At 46.0% G+C, this 20,053-nt stretch overlaps 1 protein-coding gene across 16 annotated transcripts in view; it reads left to right on the top strand.

Annotated features, from left to right (window-relative positions):
* DNM1 (dynamin 1) overlaps window positions 1-19,037 on the top strand; it is a 129,662-nt gene extending 110,625 nt beyond the window's left edge. For 4 of the 16 annotated variants that reach the window (XM_083422966.1, XM_083422971.1, XM_083422970.1 and 1 more), the window contains 4 exons: window positions 235-405; window positions 984-1,225; window positions 1,908-2,126; window positions 17,025-19,037. In XM_083422966.1, coding sequence (XP_083279092.1) covers window positions 235-405; window positions 984-1,225; window positions 1,908-2,126; window positions 17,025-17,097 — 705 coding nt within the window. In that variant the 3' untranslated portion in view covers window positions 17,098-19,037. Of the gene's footprint in view, window positions 1-234; window positions 406-983; window positions 1,226-1,907; window positions 2,127-3,171; window positions 3,224-10,625; window positions 10,663-17,024 lie in introns of all 16 variants that reach the window. The other 12 variants (XM_083422972.1, XM_083422974.1, XM_083422968.1 and 9 more) reach the window with 8 other exon arrangements.
* The last annotated feature ends 1,016 nt before the right edge of the window (window positions 19,038-20,053 follow it).

Genomic DNA, 20,053 nt, shown 5'->3' on the forward strand with positions numbered 1-20,053 from the left:
GCTGGAATTGAGAAGAACCAGAGTGAGGATCCAAAATTTCCGGGGTGTTTGTGTGTGATTTGGATATATTGGGAAATTAGGTAAGAATGAGACCATCAGCTCTGAAGTGACAAGCCCCATGTCTTCTCATAGTGTTTCATCAGTTCCTCAGCCCTTCCCTTTTTTTGCCCCTGGAGGTGTGGCGTGTGTTTGCCTTGCTAAAGACACAACCTGTTTCTTCAACATCCTACATAGGCCAGTGAGTCGGAAGAGAATGGATCTGACAGCTTGATGCATTCCATGGACCCTCAGCTGGAGAGACAGGTGGAAACCATCAGGAACCTTGTAGACTCCTACATGGCCATTGTCAACAAGACCATCCGTGACCTCATGCCTAAGACCATCATGCACCTTATGATAAACAATGTATGTATCCCATGTGAGGTAACAGCTAGAATGGGAGACTAAGACTAGGAAGACTGGGCTGTTGGCATGCATATTTTATTAGGAAAAACAGTCTTCTATAAATGCTTCCTCAAAAGTGGGTCCAGCTGCATTCAATGGGGTTTACTTCCTGTTAAGTAAGCTTAGAGTAGCAAAAATAGATGCTTAATATTAGACAAAGGGGCCTGGAATATCAGGGTAAGGTAAAGGTAAAGGGACCCCTGACCATTAGGTCCAGTCGTGACCGACCCTGGGGTTGTGGCGCTCATCTCGCTTTATTGGCCGAGGGAACCAGTGTACAGCTTCCAGGTCATGTGGCCAGCAGGACTAAGCCACGTCTGGCAAAGCAGAGCAGCGCACGGAAACGCCGTTTACCTTCCCTCCGGAGCGGTACCTATTTATCTACTTGCACTTTGACGTGCTTTCAAACTGCTAGGTTGAACTGCTAGGAATATGAGGGTAGGGGCTACCTAAAAAGTGGCCTAGGCAGATAGCAGTTTAAATGTTTATATTGCAGATGTACTCTGAATGGCGACTGCCTCTGTTTCCCCCTTTGGTAGACAAAGGACTTTATCCACTCGGAGCTGCTGGCAAACCTGTATTCCTGTGGAGACCAAAACACACTGATGGAAGAATCAGTCGAGCAAGCCCAGCGGCGTGACGAGATGCTGCGCATGTACCATGCCTTGAAGGAGGCGCACCACATCATCGGGGACATCAACACCACCACCATCAGCACTCCCTTGCCTCCGCCGGTGGACGACTCCTGGCTGCAGGTGCAGAACATACCGTCCGGACGCAGGTACCCGAGGCTCAGGGGGAGGCCCCTGCAGACCTTCCTGAGGCCTCTTTTAGCAACTTAGGTGGGCCCCCCTGCTGGAATGGGAAGCTTGGGCACTGCAGCATTGCAGTTCAGCAAAGCAGCCGCATTTGTGCTCACAAAGCATCGCAGGGGTCGCTGGGACCTTGGTGCTCACCCAGCGCACAAAAGGCTTGTGGAGGATGGAGGTGGATGGCGGCCAGTGGCACAAACTTGAATAAAATGGCGGGGGGAGGTAAGTCCCGCCCCGCACAATTGATCTCAAGACATGCTGTACATACACGATTTGAATGGCAATGTTCATCCACTTTGTGGGGCCCCTTCAAATATTTTATTGGGGCCCCCGAAGAGATCTCGGTCCCTAGGAGGGATTGCTACGCATGGTGTGTACACGATCCTCACACCTTTGCCTCAGGTAAACAAGTAGGCTGTGGCAGTGTTGCAAATCCTGTAAACACTACTGCAGGATTTGCACTTACTAGGCAAGAGACCATGAGGCAAAAGACATATTCACCAAAAGCATGGGCGCCTCCCTCCCTCAGAATGCTGCCATCTCCCTTGAAAGTGGTTTTGTCTCTAGCCTGAAGGGTTCTTTAAATGTGCCAGAGCACCTTGTCGTCCTGCGGGCCTGCCACGGCAGTGAAACCCTCTCTCTGTTCAATAGGTCTCCCACATCCAGCCCTACACCCCAGAGGAGAGCTCCTGCAGTCCCCCCAGCCAGACCTGGATCGCGAGGCCCGGCTCCTGGACCACCGCCTGCTGGTGGTCCCACTCTGGGTGGTGCTCCTCCTGTGCCCTCTAGGCCTGGGGCCTCCCCTGATCCTTTTGGGCCTCCCCCTCAGGTTCCATCTCGGCCCAACCGTGCACCTCCCGGTGTCCCCAGGTAAGTCTGGCTGTGCAGTGGGTGGGCGGGAAGGGGAAAACAGGCTCTGGCCACCAGCTGCACTAGAACCTCATGAACCTCAGCCCACTTCCTAGGGAGTCAGGCCCACTGAACACAGCGAGGATTCCTCCAGAGTAAATATGCTTAGGGTTGTGCCATTAAGTGCCTCTCAAGGTAGTAACTGGATTCCCCAACTGCTGCTCATGAGAACCTGCTCATTCTTTGCATGCTGAGTTTCCCTTTGGGAGAAGATATTGGGATCTTTTTTATCCTTTGGTGGATCTGAGGAAAAGGTGGTTTGGGAGATCACTGGAGGCAGCAGCACTGCTTGGAGTGGTGTGCTGGTGTTGAAGAAGATCTGTCGTAATGGCTAGGTGCAAGGGAGAAAGCCTAGGACAGTCCTGGCTCCTATAGTAGGCCTCAAATCACCTCCTTCCACCATTTTTAAAACTTTGCTTAGAAAGAGTTTGCCCATCCTGGCAGCCAGGGAAATGTGGGCATGGTTATAAGGAAGCACGTTCCGAAATTTAGGAGAGGCCAAGTTCAGTACAAACAGGAACTACTTATGCAGATTTCATGTAAATCTGTCTCATGAGCCACTGCCCCCAGACCTTTGAGCACCTGGGAGCGCAAGATGTAAGTGAGAGAATTCTAGAGAATTTCTTACTAAGCATTTTCAATCCTTTTCTGATGCAGGGCTTTCAATCAGAGTAGGAAGTCACATCAGTCTAGAGTCTTAGGGCTTTCTTGTGTGACACCACCCCAGCTTCCCAGTGGTTCTTGCAAGAAAGAAAGTGTTATGTTATTGATTGGGGAGGAGAACTGCATTCCACCCCTTTTGTGATTAATTTCCAAGGTAGAGAGCCCCATAGAAACAGACCCCCACTCCCGCCAGAGCAACCAGGTCCTCCCTGGGGAAAACATAGTTCTGCCAACTTCTCTTTCTATAACATGAAGAAAGTTTAGCCAGAATAAGATGTTGCACTTTGGACCTGGCATGCAGAAGACTACAACTGAGAATGATAGCAAAACTTGTTTCCTATAGAACAGCGCCACGGACTTCTACGTGAAGATAAGTCCAAACGAGTTCGGTGGAGGTACTCCCAAGTAAATACGCATAATTCTATGCATGTTTACCAAGAACTTAAGCTGCAGTCCTGACCCACCTGCCTGGGAGTAAGCCCCATTGACTTCAATAAGACTTACTTCTGGGTAAATATGGTTGGGAGACTTGCACTGCTAAGTCATACAATGGGAGCATGACCTGTGGAATGCGGTGGGCCTTGATAACAAACAGACATGTAAAAGACCAGGCTGCTGCACGTGGTTTTGTGTGTCTGGAAATCTTTGTTTTGCAAATGATACAGAAACATTTGGGAAGAGTTTTGTTGCTGATATTTAACTGCTGATCTTAAGCAAAAGAAGGCTGTCTTTTATTTATTTGTTTGTTTGTTCATTGTTTGTTTGTTTGTTTGTTTGTTTAAATAGCAAGTAGCTGTCCAGAGCTGGTATTGGGGGTTTTTTTACGTGTGAGTAGGGAACTAGGTATAAATGCTTCATTTCAAATAGAGAAACTGCTGTGGGAAGGTTGTTGATAAAGCTTTTATTTCAGTGTTGCTTCCTACTGAGAAAGGCTGCTCAGGGTGTCTTAAAGGAGTTGGCCGGGACTTGCCTTATCTTCTTAATTAGCAGAATTTCCTGGCAAAGCCCTTGACCTGAGTTGAAAACATGGATCAGGACTTTTCTGTCACTGAACATGAGGCTGTTTGATCACATTAACTTTTACTATGCTCCTGTTTTTTTGCACCCCTTGAACAGTGAGAAGACTTAAGTCATTAGCAATTCACCTGACCTACAAACTGAGCAATATTGGTTTAACAAATCTCAGGAGTTGCAGTTTGCTGAGAATACTCTGCTGGGGATTCCCCCATCACCCACCTCCTCAACTATACGTCCCAGGGCAGTTTCCTCGGAAGAAGGAATGGCTGTTTAACCAGTTTAAGTCTGTGGTGCAGCTACACTCTGCCATGAGGCAAAGTGAGGTGGATTCCTCAGGTGGCAGGTGCTGGGAAGTAGAGAGATGTTGGAGTGGAAAACTCCATGTAGCCTGCCCTGGGCCCCTTAAGCCAGCTCCCTGCCCTTTGGAGTAGGAGATGCTCCCCCTTCACCAGCAGCAATACAAGATTTAGCTGTGTTCATTCTGCTTGATGATTCAGGCAGCCCACCAGGTTCCATTTGCTGTACCTTCACATTATCGTTTGAAGTAAAGCACAAAACCTAGAAAATTATAATTTCCCCAATCCCAGCTCTGGGCTGTTCAGCTGTACCACTCTTACTTGTGTGGGCATACTTGTTACAGGATGGAGTCAGAGGTAAGTCCAGAGGGAAATCTCAGCTTTGCAGTGCCGAGAGGAAAACTCCACACTTTCTGCCTGCAGCTCTCACGCAGGCATCGCTCACCCAGAGGTTTGTGGGTGCCCGTGAGTGTGTCGTAAAAACAGCTGACACGTGCAGCTGCAGCATATCCTTAAGGACTCTGCTGTCTGTGACAATTTGCTGTGTAAGTTCATGGATGCTGCTGTGTGTGGGAAGGCGTCCTTTCTGGGGAGGGCCTGTCTCTCATATCGATATCTGATTGTAAGGGTTTATAGACTGGTCACTGCCTCCGACGGCCACTTGGGTACAGGACGGTGCTTGCTGATAATGACCTTGCCTGGCTGAGTGGGGCCTTGTTCCAACCAGATATTTGCTCTGCAAACACACCACAGATCTAGATTAGGATCAGGCATGGACAAGCCTGGAGAAGGTGCAGGACACTGGCTTATGTGTTGGTAATAATAATAATAATAATAATGAAGAAGAAAAAGCAACACTTTGGCATGCAAATGGTTAGCTATACCGACCTGCTTTCTAGATGCGCAGGGTCTTCTCCGCAGGTCCAGTTCCTTGTTTACAGCATCCTTTGGCCAGGGCCTGTCACCATGTGCTGCTGCTGCTGCTGTCTGTATTGTTGCCTGTTCTTGCTTCTCTCTCTCCTTGCTTCTCTCTGCCATTTTCTTCTTCCTTTTCCTTTTTTTGAATTCAGTTATAATCTGCTTTACTTTCTGCTGCTTTACCTCTGTGTGCAGTTTCCCCAACACATTTCTCCATTTCCATTCTCTCTCTCTCTCTCTCTCTCTCTCTCTCTCATCCTCATGGATTATATATTCTATATACAGGCAGGCTGAAATGAATGAGGTTTTGCTCTCTACTTCATCTCCTCTCTGACTTTTATCTCCTACACAACGCCACATTTCCCCCTTGTGAATGTTTGGTTTCTGGGCCGAGGGGCACTGCCAGGCAGCAGCAAAAAATAGTGTAAGGAAAGTGTGTGTGTTTGCACACACCTGACTCCTAAGAACCACACCTCTGATCGCCTGTCCATCTGACAGCGAATGGGAGACATTGTGGCCCAGGCCATGTGATCCAGTCAGCTGGCTTTTGGGGTCCCTATTCCTTCCCTGCCCTGAAACGCTTCACCTTTTAATATCATCAGAAGCTGCTTTGTGGACACTTAGAGCATGGGCGTAGTGGGGGTGGGGGTGGAAGGGCAGCTGCCCTCAAGAAATCAAGTAAATAAATAAAAATAACTAATTGCGTTGCAGATAACATCCCCCCCCCCCCGCAACATAAAGCCTGCCCTCCCCAATAAATCCTGGCTATGCCCATGACTTAGAGCAGGCTTCCTCAACCTTGGCCCTCCACCTGTTTTGAGACTACAACTCCCATGATCCCTAGCTAGCAGGACCATTGGTCAGGGATGATGGGAATTGTAGTCTCAAAACATCTGGAGGGCCAGGGTTGAGGAAGCCTGCCTTAGAGAGAGAGGGGGCCATTTCCACAATTGCACAGAAGTGGGTTTTGCCTGCATGTCTCTTCCTGAACCTCTGGCAAAATGTCTAGGGGCTGCCAGAACTGGGTGGGTCAAGGAAGGGGGTGGGAGCTTGTTGTTTGCATTGTTCAGCTGAAACATGAAAGTGACCAGTCAGATCAGGTTGTATCCAGTGAAGTCCTACTCAGAGCAAGCCCATTTAAAACAGTGCACCTAAGTTAGTCCTGCCCATCAATTTCAGTGGGTCTGTTTTGAGTAGGACCAATAATAATAATTATACCATATTAACTCGAATCTAATGTTTACCTTTTTTGGCCAAATTACATTGTGAAAATTAAGGTGGGCATTAGATTCGACGGCACATTTACATTTGCCAGAAAATCCTTTTTTTTTGCTTTCAATGTTCTGAACATTGAGATGCATATAAGATTTGATGGTGCATTAGACTTAAGCAAATGCAGTAATTTTATTATTTGTACCCCACCCATTTGGCTGGGTTGCCCCAACCACTCTGGGCAGCTCCCAACAGAATATTAAAAACACAAGAAAACATCAAACATTAAAAACTTCTCTATACAGGGCTGCCTACAGATGTCTTCTAAAAGTCAGATAGTTGTTTATTTCCTTGACATCTGATGGGAGGGCGTTCTACAGGGCGGGTGCCACTACCAAGAAGGCCCTCTTCCTGGTTCCCTGTAACTTCGCTTCTCGCAGGGAAGGAACTGCCAGAAGGCCCTCAAAACTAGACTGAATGATGGAGTGGAGATGCTCCTTCAGGTATATTGGGTTGAGGCCATTTAGGGCTCTACAGGTCAGCACCAACACTCTGAATTGTGCCTGGAAATGTACCGTGAGCAAGTGTAGAACATTTAGATGCTTTAGGATACATTTAGCCCCTATTGGATACAACCATTCTGGGGCATCGCAAGGGGGTGTGGGGAATGCGGTCATGCCGGGGTGCCCTGGGTGTCATGCCGGGGTGTATGACAAAATCCCCCTTAGTGGATTGGTGTGGTGGTGCTCGCACCCCCAGCGGACGGATTTCATCGTGAAAATCCACCCGTTGATAGCGCAAATAAGCCCTGTGATCAGCCTGGCACCTTCTGGCGGGTGGCACCCCCGAGTGGTTTTATGCGATCGGCGGTCAGATTTTTGCGATATTGGCGGGCGTAGCAGTTTCGTGGCCAACCCTCCCTAAAAAAGGGTCACCCACTTTGGGGTACCCTAAAAACAGCTCAACAATTTTGGGGTGCCCTCTCCAAAAATTGCCATGTGGGGGGTGTGACAAAAAAAAATTCACACCAGGTACCACCTGACCTTGCTACGCCTCTGCAACCATTCATGTCTCAGAGAAAGATATATACGGTATGAAATTCTGACAGCGTCCAGAAAAGTAGATCTGTTAGGCTGCTGCATTTTAAAGACAGTCTTATAATACATTAGAGACCTAACACAAACTTTTTCTGGACCACAAGGGGACTCAAATGTCCACAAATGTTTATGCTACAGCAATACTTGTTAGTCTTCAAGGTGCTGAGGTGTTGATAATACTTGAGTGGCTCAGCTCGAATGATCTCCAAGTGTTTCCAGATTCTCTCTCCCTCTTTCTCTCCCCTCCCAACTCTTCTATTCCACCCCGTCCTTGGCCCACTCCTACTCCACTGGTCAACAGCCCCCAGATGGCAAGTCAGTCCTCCTTGCTCCATCTCTTGTATATAGAATAAGAGAGTTCACGTTGGCAGTTGGGCTTGAGTTTGCTGGCCACAAGTGAACAGACAACCATCTTCATTTGTTGCTGTTCTGTTTCTTCTTCTTCTTTGTTTTTCTTCTTTTAACACAAATTTGGCCTTCCCATGTTGCGCGGGGAATACTGAAGGGGGGCCCAGCATTTCAGCCTTTGAGCTACACACGTTTGAGTGTGTGTGTGTGTGTGTGTGCGTGTGCGTGCGTGCGTGCACTTCATCAATGGGTGTCAAATCTTTGTTTGCTTTCTTTGAGATGTGTGCATGATAGTGAAAGCGTGTGCACAAGAATGTAAAGCCCTGCACCTTGTTTTCTGTGTGGAGTATTTTGGGGTAGATGAATATTTATACCAATGCCAGGTGGTAAAGGGTTGAGCACACGTAAAGAAATGAATTCTAATAAGACATAGGACTTTTGAATTGGTTACTTGTTGATTAAGTGCACATAAATTTACATATTGTTTCTGAAGCAAGAAACATCCCCTCTTTTTAATTTTAGATGATCCATAGGTTGTAGCGGACATCATCTTAGAAGAGTCAGTCCTACAAGATAGAGAGAAAGGGGAGGCATATATTTTTAAAGATGGCACTTTCTGTTTGCAGTTTTTATAAGTGCTTGCATATGTTTAGAATTATCGGCTGCCATATTAACTGGGGACAGATAGTAGGTTAAGGCTGCAATCCTATACCCACTTACCTGGGAATATGCACCAGTGAAATACTTCTAAGTAGATATGTGTAGAATTGCACTGTAAAGGTCTTTTTAGCAAATTAATTTACAAGGTCTATGAGGAGGGCTGAGGTGCATATGTTTGCTTGTGTAGCCCTGAAGCTGTGACCTTGCTGTTACCCAAGTGTAAGATGCTGTTGAATATAACCTTACACCTGACAACTGTTTGGTGCAGCGATGGGGGAACCTGCGACCTTGTTCCTGGACTGCAACTCCCATTAGCCTCAGCCAGCATGGCCAACAGCCAGGAATGATGGGAGTTGGAGTCCATATGCAACGGGGGGAGAGGCTTCAATCTAGCCACCTCTGGTTTAGTGAGATGGTCCAGTAATCTGAAGAGGGCAGCTTTGACAAGGGGAATTTTCACAAAAATATAATGAGAATAGTCCCTGTTTGGGCATGTGCGTGTGTAGTTTTAGTTCTGAATGCGTGAGAATGCAGCTTCTGCGTTTGATTGAGAAAGGAAGTCATTTGCATTGTAAGTACCTTAAAACACTTTATGCGTGACCTGTGGGAGAAAGCTTATATTCTTCCTGAAGTGCATTGCTGCCAGACAGCTGTCTTCTGGGAAGTACCCCATCTGAGCAAGACAAGGGAATCAGTTTCCTGCACTAGCAAGATACTGGGGTGCTAACTTTACGGAAAAGAACAGTTGACCCTTCAGATGTTGATGGACTCCAGCTCCCATCAGCCACAGCCAGTGATCAAGGAAGTACAAAGATCTTCAGGAGGACACGGAAGGTGTACCTTTCAAATAGACATTCATACCTTGAACGATGCAATTCTGTCTGTGGATATGCATTCACTCTTATTTGGAAAGACGTGCAGACTTCCAACCTGGATTGAGTTTGGGAGTAACCAGTTTTGCCTGTTTCCAGGATTGGCCGTCCTTTGTACCAATCCTGGAGTGTCTCTTTTCCTCTTTAGCCAGCTGGCTGTGCAGAGTGCTGATTGGCTGACTCTTGTGGCTGTGCAGAGTGCTGATTGGCTGACTCTTGTGGCACTTCCAAAGTCAGTCTCCGGCCACCCGAACAACATTTCCACTTAAAAACAAACAAATTCACTGTTTGGTTTTTAAGGCGTGGAATAAACATTTTAACTGGACAAGTGAGTTAGGTACCTGCGGGGGGGGGGGGGGGGGAGTGGTGTGGGTTTTTAAAAGCCTTCCTGAAATGTGGAGGGAGGGGCAGAAGTATTTGCTGGAGTCTGCTTGCCAAGGCCGTCCAGCACATTTTGCTGCCTCTGGTGAAGAACCAGATGACTCCCTCCCCCTCCCATTTGCCCTCCATGTATGGAAGTCAGTCAGGCTGCTAGTTAAGTCTTATTTATTATTTTTAATTCATAAAATTTATACAACCTTGATTGTAAAAAACAAGAAACAGATAAACCTCAGAGTAGTTTACAAACAGACTAAAACAATAAAACAGGGTAAACAAAACAAAAAACACGACTCATTAAAACATTCAAAATATTATTTTACTTCATACCTTTTACACATCATGTACCCCAGCCTGGGTCCAGAGCAAGGCCCTCTGCTGCACCCAAGGGCACAGGCTCAGCTCTGTCCTTCAACACCTTCGCCACAGCCCTGCACGTGCACGCCCACCCCCAAGCATCTGCTGCCCAAGGCAGCTGCCTCATTTCATCTAGTGATAGGGCTGGCCCTGGCAGTGGAGGAGAGAATACCCTGCACCCACTTCTGGAGGCAGGTAAGTTTGTACACAACCTGCCAGTCCTTTTGTGTGCCACTGCCCTTAAAGTGCCAGCGGCCACATATCTGTGGATGGCTGAAAATGTCAGCTCTTGCACAGGTGTGCATGGCTGCAGCTGTGTGAGTGTGCATGGGGTGCAAGTGTCCTGGCGTGTGTCGTATGTGTCTGTTGTACATGCTGGTGCAGGCACAGTTTTGTACCTTGCAATGGAATTGTGGTATGCGAGGATGCAGACATCCTTGTGTGTGTGGGTGGGTGGGTGCAGCTGCAGATTTCCATCTTCCTTTCATTGTCCTTGCACATGTATGCAGTATTGGTCATTGTGCTTTTTCTGTGTGCACGCACGTGTGCATGTGCACACGAGTGTGACTCATTTTCCAGACTTGCGTGGCCTCTTGCCTCAAATTGTCTGAACAGCCATGTTGCTCTCGTGTTGTCTTTCAGAATCACTATCAGTGACCCTTGAAGATTGGCAGCTACGGTACGTTCTTCACTCCCACTCACCCCTGCCTCCCTCAGCCTCTAGTGATGCATGACTCAGTGTTAGTCTTATCCCACCCAGCCATGCCTTCCCATTCCCCTGTCCTGCCACCTGCCTCTCCTAGGTAGTTCTTATAGATATCCTGGTCTTCAGAAGCAGGCCCTGCAAATTCCTGCTCGTTAGAGCGTTGTAGTGGAAATGTGGTGGTAATTCTTTTGCTGCAATTAATTTAAATCATGTGAAAAGAAAATAATTTCCCCACCGCCACCATCCCTAATAGTCCTATTAAGTCCCATAGAATTGGACAGTTTGGAACATGATTTTGAGAGGGAGGGAGGAAGAGAGTGAGTTTGTGAAGGCTGCACCATTATTAAAGGTCTTTTCTCCCCAAGCTTTCTGCCACAAACATTGGCCAAAGCAGACCACTGGTCCTTCCATCCCAGGATCCTCTCCTCTGACTGGACTCAGGAACAGAGAGAGGCCTCTCCCATCACCTTCTGCTACCCAAGGTCCTTCAGCTGCTTAAAAAACTTGTGTTCCTCGTGCCCATCCCTATGTCTCGAGCTATGTCCCTAGCATTGCTTCCCTTCAGATTCAGCAGGAGAAATTAGGGCCTGGTGAGCTTTTTTTCATCCCGTACATTTCAATTGGGCTGGCACCAGAGCAAGACCAAGTCTCTTGGGGGCTTTCTCCACTCTCACTGACATCCGCTTGGGTCTCCGGGTAGGGTCTCCTTGCAAACCACGAAGACTTTCCAGCTCTCTTCCGCTGGGTTTGAAATGAATCATTTAATAATTTCCCGACGCCATGCATATACACGGTTGCACAGTTGATCACCCATCAAGGGGGTGGCACCTGCACCTATACTAGAAAAGGCTTGCCCTGTTTAAGTTGTGCCAGCAACACAGTTGTTAAAGGCACAAGGCATCATCTGTTTTGTTCCTGGAACCATACACACTTCTCACAGCAAGTTGCTCCTGTTGGAAGAATGACTCTCTTCAGCAGGATATAGGAGATACCTCACATCCCCTCCTTCTGAGAGCTTAGCAACAGTGATTAAGTGACACAACATACCGTATTTTTTGCTCTATAAGACTCACTTTTTCCCTCCTAAAAAGTAAGGGGAAATGTGTGTGCGTCTTATGGAGCGAATGCAGGCTGCACAGCTATCCCAGAAGCCAGAACAGCAAGAGGGATTGCTGCTTTCATTGCGCAGCGATCCCTCTTGCTGTTCTGGCTTCTGAGATTCAGAATATTTTTTTCCTTGTTTTCCTCCTCCAAAAACTAGGTGCGTCTTGTGGTCTGGTGCATCTTATAGAGCGAAAAATACGGTACTCAGCAACACCAGGGCGTAGTATCTGCCTAACAAGCCTTAGGACATTGCATCAATGTTTTGCTTACTAACTTCCTGTTTGATTTACTTTTTTAAAAAATGAAAGCTAGTCCAGGAGGGAATGGACATGAAAGACCCCAAACACATTCAAAATTCTATCCCAAAATGAACTTTAATTCACCTTTATTTTACCTGACAATTATGGGAACTACTTTCAGGTGTAGTCCAGAGGTTTGTGAACCAGTTCAGTGAACTTTGTTCCGCTGGACTAGTTCATTCCATGCTCTGTGACTTAAGAAACATCCCAACCCCACCCCAACCCCCACCACTGCCACACAGCACCCTCCTTGTGAAACACAGCAGCAGCTTGCAATAAAAGTTGCTGGGTCTCAAACTTCCCACTGAATGTGCTTAAACTAACTCCTTTGGGGTTCTGGTTCCATATCCCTTGGTACTGTTTTATTTGGTGTGTTGTGACTCGCAAGCCTCACACACTGACACTCAGGGATGCACAAATTTCATGGCCACACCCCTGCCATGGAACGCTGCTTTATTTGTTCCTTAACAAGGTGACCAAGTCTCAGTAAGTTCTTTGATCTATCTTGATATCTAATTTCACTTTATCCCTCCCATTCTATAAGATGTTCAGGATAATGTACATGGTTCCCTGCCTTTATCTTCACAAGATAAAGTTTGGTTGTGTGACAGCGACTGGCTCAGAAAGCTTTGTGGCTGAATGGGGATTTGAGCCCAAGTCTCCCTAGTCTTCAGTGCGGCACTCTAACCATTATACCCCTACTGCCTTGAGATTCAGTCAGCTTGTTCCACATTGAACCTGTAAATGTGTAAGGACTGTAGGAGCCAAGCATCTCACTTGAACTTCGTGCTGTAAACTTTATTCCACCTTCTGATCCCTGCACCCATTTTTCTTCTTCATTGCAACAAGAGAGCCTTTCTAAGCCTTTCTTGCCTTCTCTGCTTCTATTTTCCTTTCTCTCTTCCAAAACTTTGCAGCAGCATATTTGTTGAACACCAGAGAAGGGCCTTGGCAAGCGTTATTTTCTTTGGGGTTTCCAGTTAAGGTAGGAAGAGAATTCACAGCAAAAGGTAGGGCAGCAAAAGAGATACTTTGGCAATGAGGAACTGAGTATTAATAGGGCCCGGTGGGCGGTAAAGAAACCCAATTGTAGATTCTGCAGCTGAGAAAGACAGGTTCTAAGAGTAACAGAGATAATAATAATAATGTGCATTACATAACTCTACTTAGATTCACAGGATTTATTACACATTCAGTAATTCAGTTCCCCTCCCCTGCTTCGTGTGCATGTTTGCGTGTGCGTGCAAGAACAGTTACACAAGCAAAAGGCTTTTTTCCCCTTCATAAACATGAGGACCAAACAAATTGGTTTTGTTTTTTGAAGCGTGATTATAAAAATGGTGTGGCCTGGGCCAGGTGACAGGTGCCTTTCTGGCACAGCAAACCAGTGTTCTGGTGGCTCATACAGCCTGTTCCACAGCAGTTATGAGAGAGAAGGGGGAAAGCCTTGGCTTTTGGTATATCCAAAGCAGGGACAATGGTTTCTTGCTCTCTAGCAAGCTCCAATTAGGAAGCCCCCTGTCCTGGGGGTTGTTTGTTGCCAGGGGAGCAGTGAAGCAGGAGCAATTTGGCAGTATAATAAATCACACTGAGCTAGAAAATCGGTCTTATTGTTATTTGTGACCTGAGAGGCTGACGTTGTGTACACACTATAGCTTTTAAGCATATTTGTAGTGCAGTCTTTCCCTTCCAGAATTCTGGGCACTGTAGTTTCAGTTCCCAGCAAACCATAACAAACTACAGCACCCAGAATTCTGGAAGGGAAAGACTGCATTATGAATGTGTTGTTAAGGAATAATGTGTGTGTGACGAAAAGTGAGTGTGGGGGGGGTGGGCAAAGGCAGCAAGCTGTGGAATTGCAGTCACATGAAATAGGCAGAGATAGAAAACCTTTTGTACATACTTGTCTTTGTACATGAATGTAAAATCTTGAAAAATGTCCCATTGTGAGGAGTATCTCCTGTAAATTTAAGCAATCAATCAATCAATCATTTTTTTTAGTCACCGACATACTAAGACAGAATATACACAGAATAAAAGCCATAAGTATTAAAACATATACTTACTTAACATACAATTACAAAAGATAAAAGCATGAGATACAAATGGAAATTAGCATGAATCTTCTTACCTTTGAGCCTAGAACAGGAACTTGGCCACTAATTCTGTTGTTATTATTTTGTATCAGCCAAGAAATATTCCAGGTGCCATTCCTGTGTCCTTCTGGGATATTTACTCGCAAGGGGGCAAAGTAGTCTGTTGCAGAAGGGAGGCAGTTAAATCTGGCCTTGTTTCTATTCTATAGATGCAAGGCCTGTCTCTGGCCATTGACCAGTGGTTAACACACACTATGGGATTCCAAAAAGGGAATGCAAAAAGTTTGAAAGAACACTCTCAACTGTTGAACTAAAATCCTGAATCCATATCAGAACGACATACAGCAGCTGAGACAAGATGTAAACCTTATATACTTTCACTGCAGCAGGGATAAATTGTGCTCCCTTATTATAGAAAAAAATGGAGTGCCACTTAATTATACTTTGAGCAGCTTCTACTGCCCATCTGTGTCGGGGTAGTCCAAGAAAGTGTGGAGGAAAACATAACGCCCCAAGTATCTAAACTTCTTGATTTGTGTCTATACGCCGACCCCCTATTCTCCTCTTACTTATAAATCTGCATCTAGAAAAGACCATGAACTTTGTTGTGCTAAAATTAATTGTAGATGCATTATCCTTACATAATACTAGAATGAATTTTCAAGGCCTGTTTTGGACAGTGGCGTAAGTACAGCATTGCCTGCCTTCAATCATAGTAAGACTTCAGCCCCTGCCCTTCTAAGTTTGATCAAGGCCATTGGTGTGGAGAAAGAGAGTGAGCGGAGAGCAGTGGCGTTCAGGTGGAGATGGTGATTTCTCCTTGGCACATCTCTGTATCATCCCCAGTGAACCTGTAGCTGTGGAGTGTGAGAGGTATACCATGCAGCTCAGGGGGACTGTAACTCGGTGTTCCATCATCACGGCAGTTTTGCAGTAACTGACTTGCTTCCAGAACATCATCTCTTTCCTGCTTCCTGTCAGCCCTCCTCAACAGCAGCTCCGGTTGCCATTCAGTTCTTGTCAGGCTGTTTGGTTGCAGGAGCTGGTCTTTTTGAGGAGGCTTGGCTGTTGCCCGTTCATCCTTCTGGGACTCGCTGTTGGGAAACTTTGCCTGCCCAGAGCCTGGATTTTACAAAGAGCACCAAAGAAGTCACAAACAATCATTTCTCCTCCAGTTTTGAGAGAAGAGCTGGATTTGCAGCCTTCGTGCATTACAAAGTTCCTATGCAACTCCCTTGTAGGAAATGCTTTTGTGCATAGAGCATGACGTATTATGATCCTTCACACCTCTAAATAGCCACACAGTATACATGCTGGGAAGCTCTGCATCCTCAAGGCAGTGCTGACTTTAGACCGCTACAAAATGGAGCCTTGTTCTGGTTGGAGCTCATAAAGGGGGGTGGATACAAATGTAGGTTTGAGAGAGGAAAATGGTAGACCAAAGCAAACTCTTCCATGGTAAAGGGCAAGCCCTGGTGACAACTTCTGCTCACAGTGGTTTACATGCATGTAGGACTGTCACACAGATGATTTAACTTCTCTGTTAAGTTATATTTATTGTGCAAGAGCCCACAGATATGTTTATCCTAGACTGGGCTATGGCCAGGGAGATGGAGAGCCCCTCTCTGGGATACTCCCAATCTGTTCCCAGACCCCCAACCTGATCAAGCCTTGTGACATCCATACACAGTGGCAACACCCCACCACCCCATCATCAGAAAGGTTATGTGGCAGACTTGTCTATAATACTGACACTATCCAGTAACTTAAGGTAAGTTCCCGGAAATGAATCAGCACTGGAAAAATGAGTGCTGCCAAGGTTTACCTAAAAATGGATGCGCCAGGATATGAATTTGCTTTGCAAAAATTAGGCCACACTTCAGTCTTTTCTCAAGGCAGTTCACACAATAAAAATAAAACAAATATAACGAGATAGTAACAAAATTAAAAAGCATAAATTAAAACAGGCAGCAATAAAATAAAAAACAAGCTAACATCACATGGAAATTGGCAGAGGCTGGCGCCTGCCTGTCTCATGCTGAAGCAGTTTGGGGTGACATAAACAAGGGTGAAGCTGTTACTAGAGCTGAAGGACATACCTAAGAGGTGCTTCACCTTCAGCATCTAGCAGCTCAAGGCCAACTTCTGACCACACCAGTTTGACAGTCTATGAAGCAGCCCTTGGTTGTTGCTGGAGAGGTTCAAAAAGTCTGGGAGCTGTCAATTGGAGGGGGGTGGAGGGAGGCATGCTGCAACCTAATTTCTGACTAAATTTGTTCTAGGGTTATAAAGAAGTGTTTGAAAAAGCTGGACTCAGCTAGTGGTCAAGCTCAAAAAGGTGCCCTTTACTCTCAGAGCAGGGGGTGCCTGATCCAGACTGGCCGGCAACTTCTGAAACAGCACCTCCCAGAGGACACCACCCATTCTGTGTAACATTGCTCCTCACTCGCTTGGTATAGTAGCATCGCAAAGGTTGTGCTGCATGCTTCTCAACACTTACCTGGGTGCCAGGACCTCCTTTCTGGAAATTGGAATCTGGTTTCTAGAGATCCTTCAATGAGATTCTAAATGAACACCAGTAATCCATGGGGAATTCATAGATCTGTGTCAAGGGTGGTTTCTAGTCTTCCTTTTTAAAGCAGCAACGATGAAATTGATCCATTTTTAAAAGGCTATGAATAACAGCATTGCCCTCTCTGGTCTATGTGAAGGCCAAGGTCCTGGTCTAGATGAGGTGGAGAAGCATGTAGGGATTGTGACTGACCGCCATGGCTAACCTCTGTGTGTGTGTTCTCTTCTCGTCTTTCTTTCTCTCTTCTTCTCTCTGCTCTCACAGCCGGAAGGGCCCTGCCTCACCTACTCGACCCACCATAATCCGACCAGCTGAACCGTCCCTCTTAGATTTATAACCCGAGGCCTGTAGAAAGCTGGCAACAAGTTCTGTGCCCGGGGTTCTCCCCGCCCCAGCAACCCGACCCCTTGTTCCTCCCACAGGCACCTTCACTCCCCTCCTTCCCCCATGTCGTAAAATGCTCGTTAGTGATTGAGCTCTTCTTCGTCTTCTCTCGTGCATCCTGTATTGCTTTGTGAGCGTAGAGTAGTCCTAGTTAAGTGGCATGGGGAACTTGGAAGGACATAAGATCTTTGGAGCATTGTTTTTACAGGAGCATTGCTGTGCACCAAAACGGCAGTTGTGGACAACCTGCCTGGTCTGCGCATAGCATCCTGCCTGCGATGGTTAGCTGTAGCATCTAGCTCTAATCTATAGCTACGTAACAATTCCCCCCCCTACTATAGTTAAGATGAACATTCTGGAAGAGGATAACACATGAAGATAATGTTAACAAAAACGTTTTAACATTCTTGAACACTCTTGGTAACGTCTGGTATGTGGGTTTGAGAGTCAAAGTGCAAGCTTTAGGGAACAGTTGACACAGTCTTCTCTCAAGCTGGGGACAGGAGGGCTTACTGAATAATGCCGTCTTGCAGACCAAGAATTCTCTCACTATCTCGAGGTGGAAGGAACCAACACAATGTGCTACCCTCTATTTTTTGAAGTAGCAAAGGAAGGTTAAGAGAGGCTGGTGTTTCCAGGCAGCTGGCTTGTATTACTACTTACAACTGACTTTCCACAAAGCAGGAGAGAGGTTGATAGCCTTCCTCTCCACAGAAATGGACTATCTAATATTTCCAGGAGTGGGCTGTGTGTTTTAGTGCAACTACCATTGCTTCAGACAAACAAACAAAAACACTACTCGTTTGATGTCATGATGATTCTGTTGATTCTTCCAACCTTCACTTCTTGCATGCTGATGGTACAAATATGTAATGTGGGGGGAAATGTGTGTAACTGCTAGTCTTGACATCCTCTTCTCTGGCTTCTTTATGTATATGTTGAGGGGTAAATATAGAAATATTTAAAGTGGGGTGGGGGAAAAGAGCTGCAACATCCTGTCTTTTTGAAAGCCAGCTTTAGACATCCTCCTTGGAAAATTTCAGCCATCCCCACTTACAATTTTTGTTCCTTTTACCCCAGTGCTGTTACTTTTGATTTTCCGTTGAAGATCCTCGACGTCAACTTCTTATGTCCAATCCTTTCCATATTTTAACTGTTGTTTTACATTTTTGTCCCTCTCCCTTTCTCTCTCCCCCCTTGTTTTTTCTTTTGTGTTCTTGTCTCTCTTTCCTTGAATTCCAGCCGTCCTGGCAAAGCTAGTCCCTCCCGCCCGGAGAGTCCAAAACCACCATTTGACATGTAACCCTGCTCCCTTCTTGAGATCCATCCTTTATCTGCCTCTTAGCTGTTCTGTCCTGGAATGGTCCAACGCACATGTTAAAAACACAGCTTTGTTCTGTTGTAGCTTGTGGCTTGCACATATCAGATGTGACTCTAGTGAAACTGGCTTTTCTTCCTCCCAGTTGCTTTAAAGGAATTTAAACAAAAAAAATGAGCTATATTGTAGTAATGAGAAACATATCTTTACTGTTATATAAATATCTATAAATATCTATAAATATAAAGATCTAAATATATATGGTGTCCAGATGTTTTAAGCCTTTAATGCTTCTGATGTTTGAGTTTAGCAAATACTTGAGTAAGGAGATTATATATAATGTACACATGTGCACCCAACAAAATATAACCCACACCCAGAAGTCTGAGATTGTCAACTCCCTGCTGTACACGGTTGGGTTATTGTTGCCCCAAAATTGTGGTGAATCTTCGCAGTGCTGCTAGTATCTGTGATGCTGTCTGTGATCTGTCAACTCTTGTTTATTGGCTGAAAAATAAACTATTATTTCTGTATAACTGAGTACTCCATGTCTAGAATAAAACACTCTCTCAGTGCTTCCAGGCTCTTCTACTTAATGCTGTCAAGTTATTTGTGGCAAGACAAATGGAGGGCTGCACACATGATGGCAGTGTCAGGAGCAATAGGTTGACATACTGGTTTTACAGTTAAACACACACACACACACACACACACACACACACATATTCTGTATGGGGTTTTTAAAAGGAAGCATCACCATCCACTGAAAGTGCATCATCTCACTGGGGTATTATTTACACATACCAAGAAAAGGTTCTATACAAAAACTCCAAACAACTTTAATCGGAGTACATTCCACGATTCTTAAAAAAGAAAAACTCAGCTGTTTTCCTTGACAGGTGATTTTGGCAGCCAACACATTATTTTATTATTATTATTATTATTATTAGTTGTAGTAGTAGTACCCTGCCCACTCTAGGTGGCTTCCAATAAATATAAAAGCATAATCAAACATTAAACACTTCCCTGTATAGGGCTGCCTTTAGATGTCTTCGAAAAGTTGTAGGGTTATTTATCTCCTTGACATCTGAAGGGAGGGCTTTCCACAGGGTGGGTGCCACTACCAGGAAGGCCCTCTGCCTAGTTCCCTGTAACTGTACTTCTTGCAATGAGGGAACCGCCAGAAGGCCCTCGGTGCTGGATCTCAGTGTCCGGGCAGAACGATGGGGGTGGAGACGCTCCTTCAGGTATACTGGTCCGAGGCCGTTTAGGTTTTAAAGGTCAGCACCAACACTTTGAATTGTGCTCAGAAAAGTACTGGGAGCCAATGTAGGTATTTCAGGACCGGTGTTATATGGTCTCGGCGGCCGCCTCCAATCACCAATCTGGCTGTCGCATTCTGGATTAGTGGTAGTTTCTGGGTCACCTTCAAATGTAGCCCCACATAGAGCACATTGCTCTACAGGAGATAATCAGCAGGAGACAGTGCATGGGCAGATAGGGGATCAGACTGCATACCAGATGAAGCTGGTAGACAGCCGCCCTGGCCACAGAATTGACCTGCGCCTCCATGGACAGCTGTGAGTCCAGA

Source organism: Podarcis tiliguerta, assembly GCF_965153285.1.
Source record: "Podarcis tiliguerta genome assembly, chromosome: Z".
Classification (NCBI taxonomy): domain Eukaryota; kingdom Metazoa; phylum Chordata; class Lepidosauria; order Squamata; family Lacertidae; genus Podarcis; species Podarcis tiliguerta.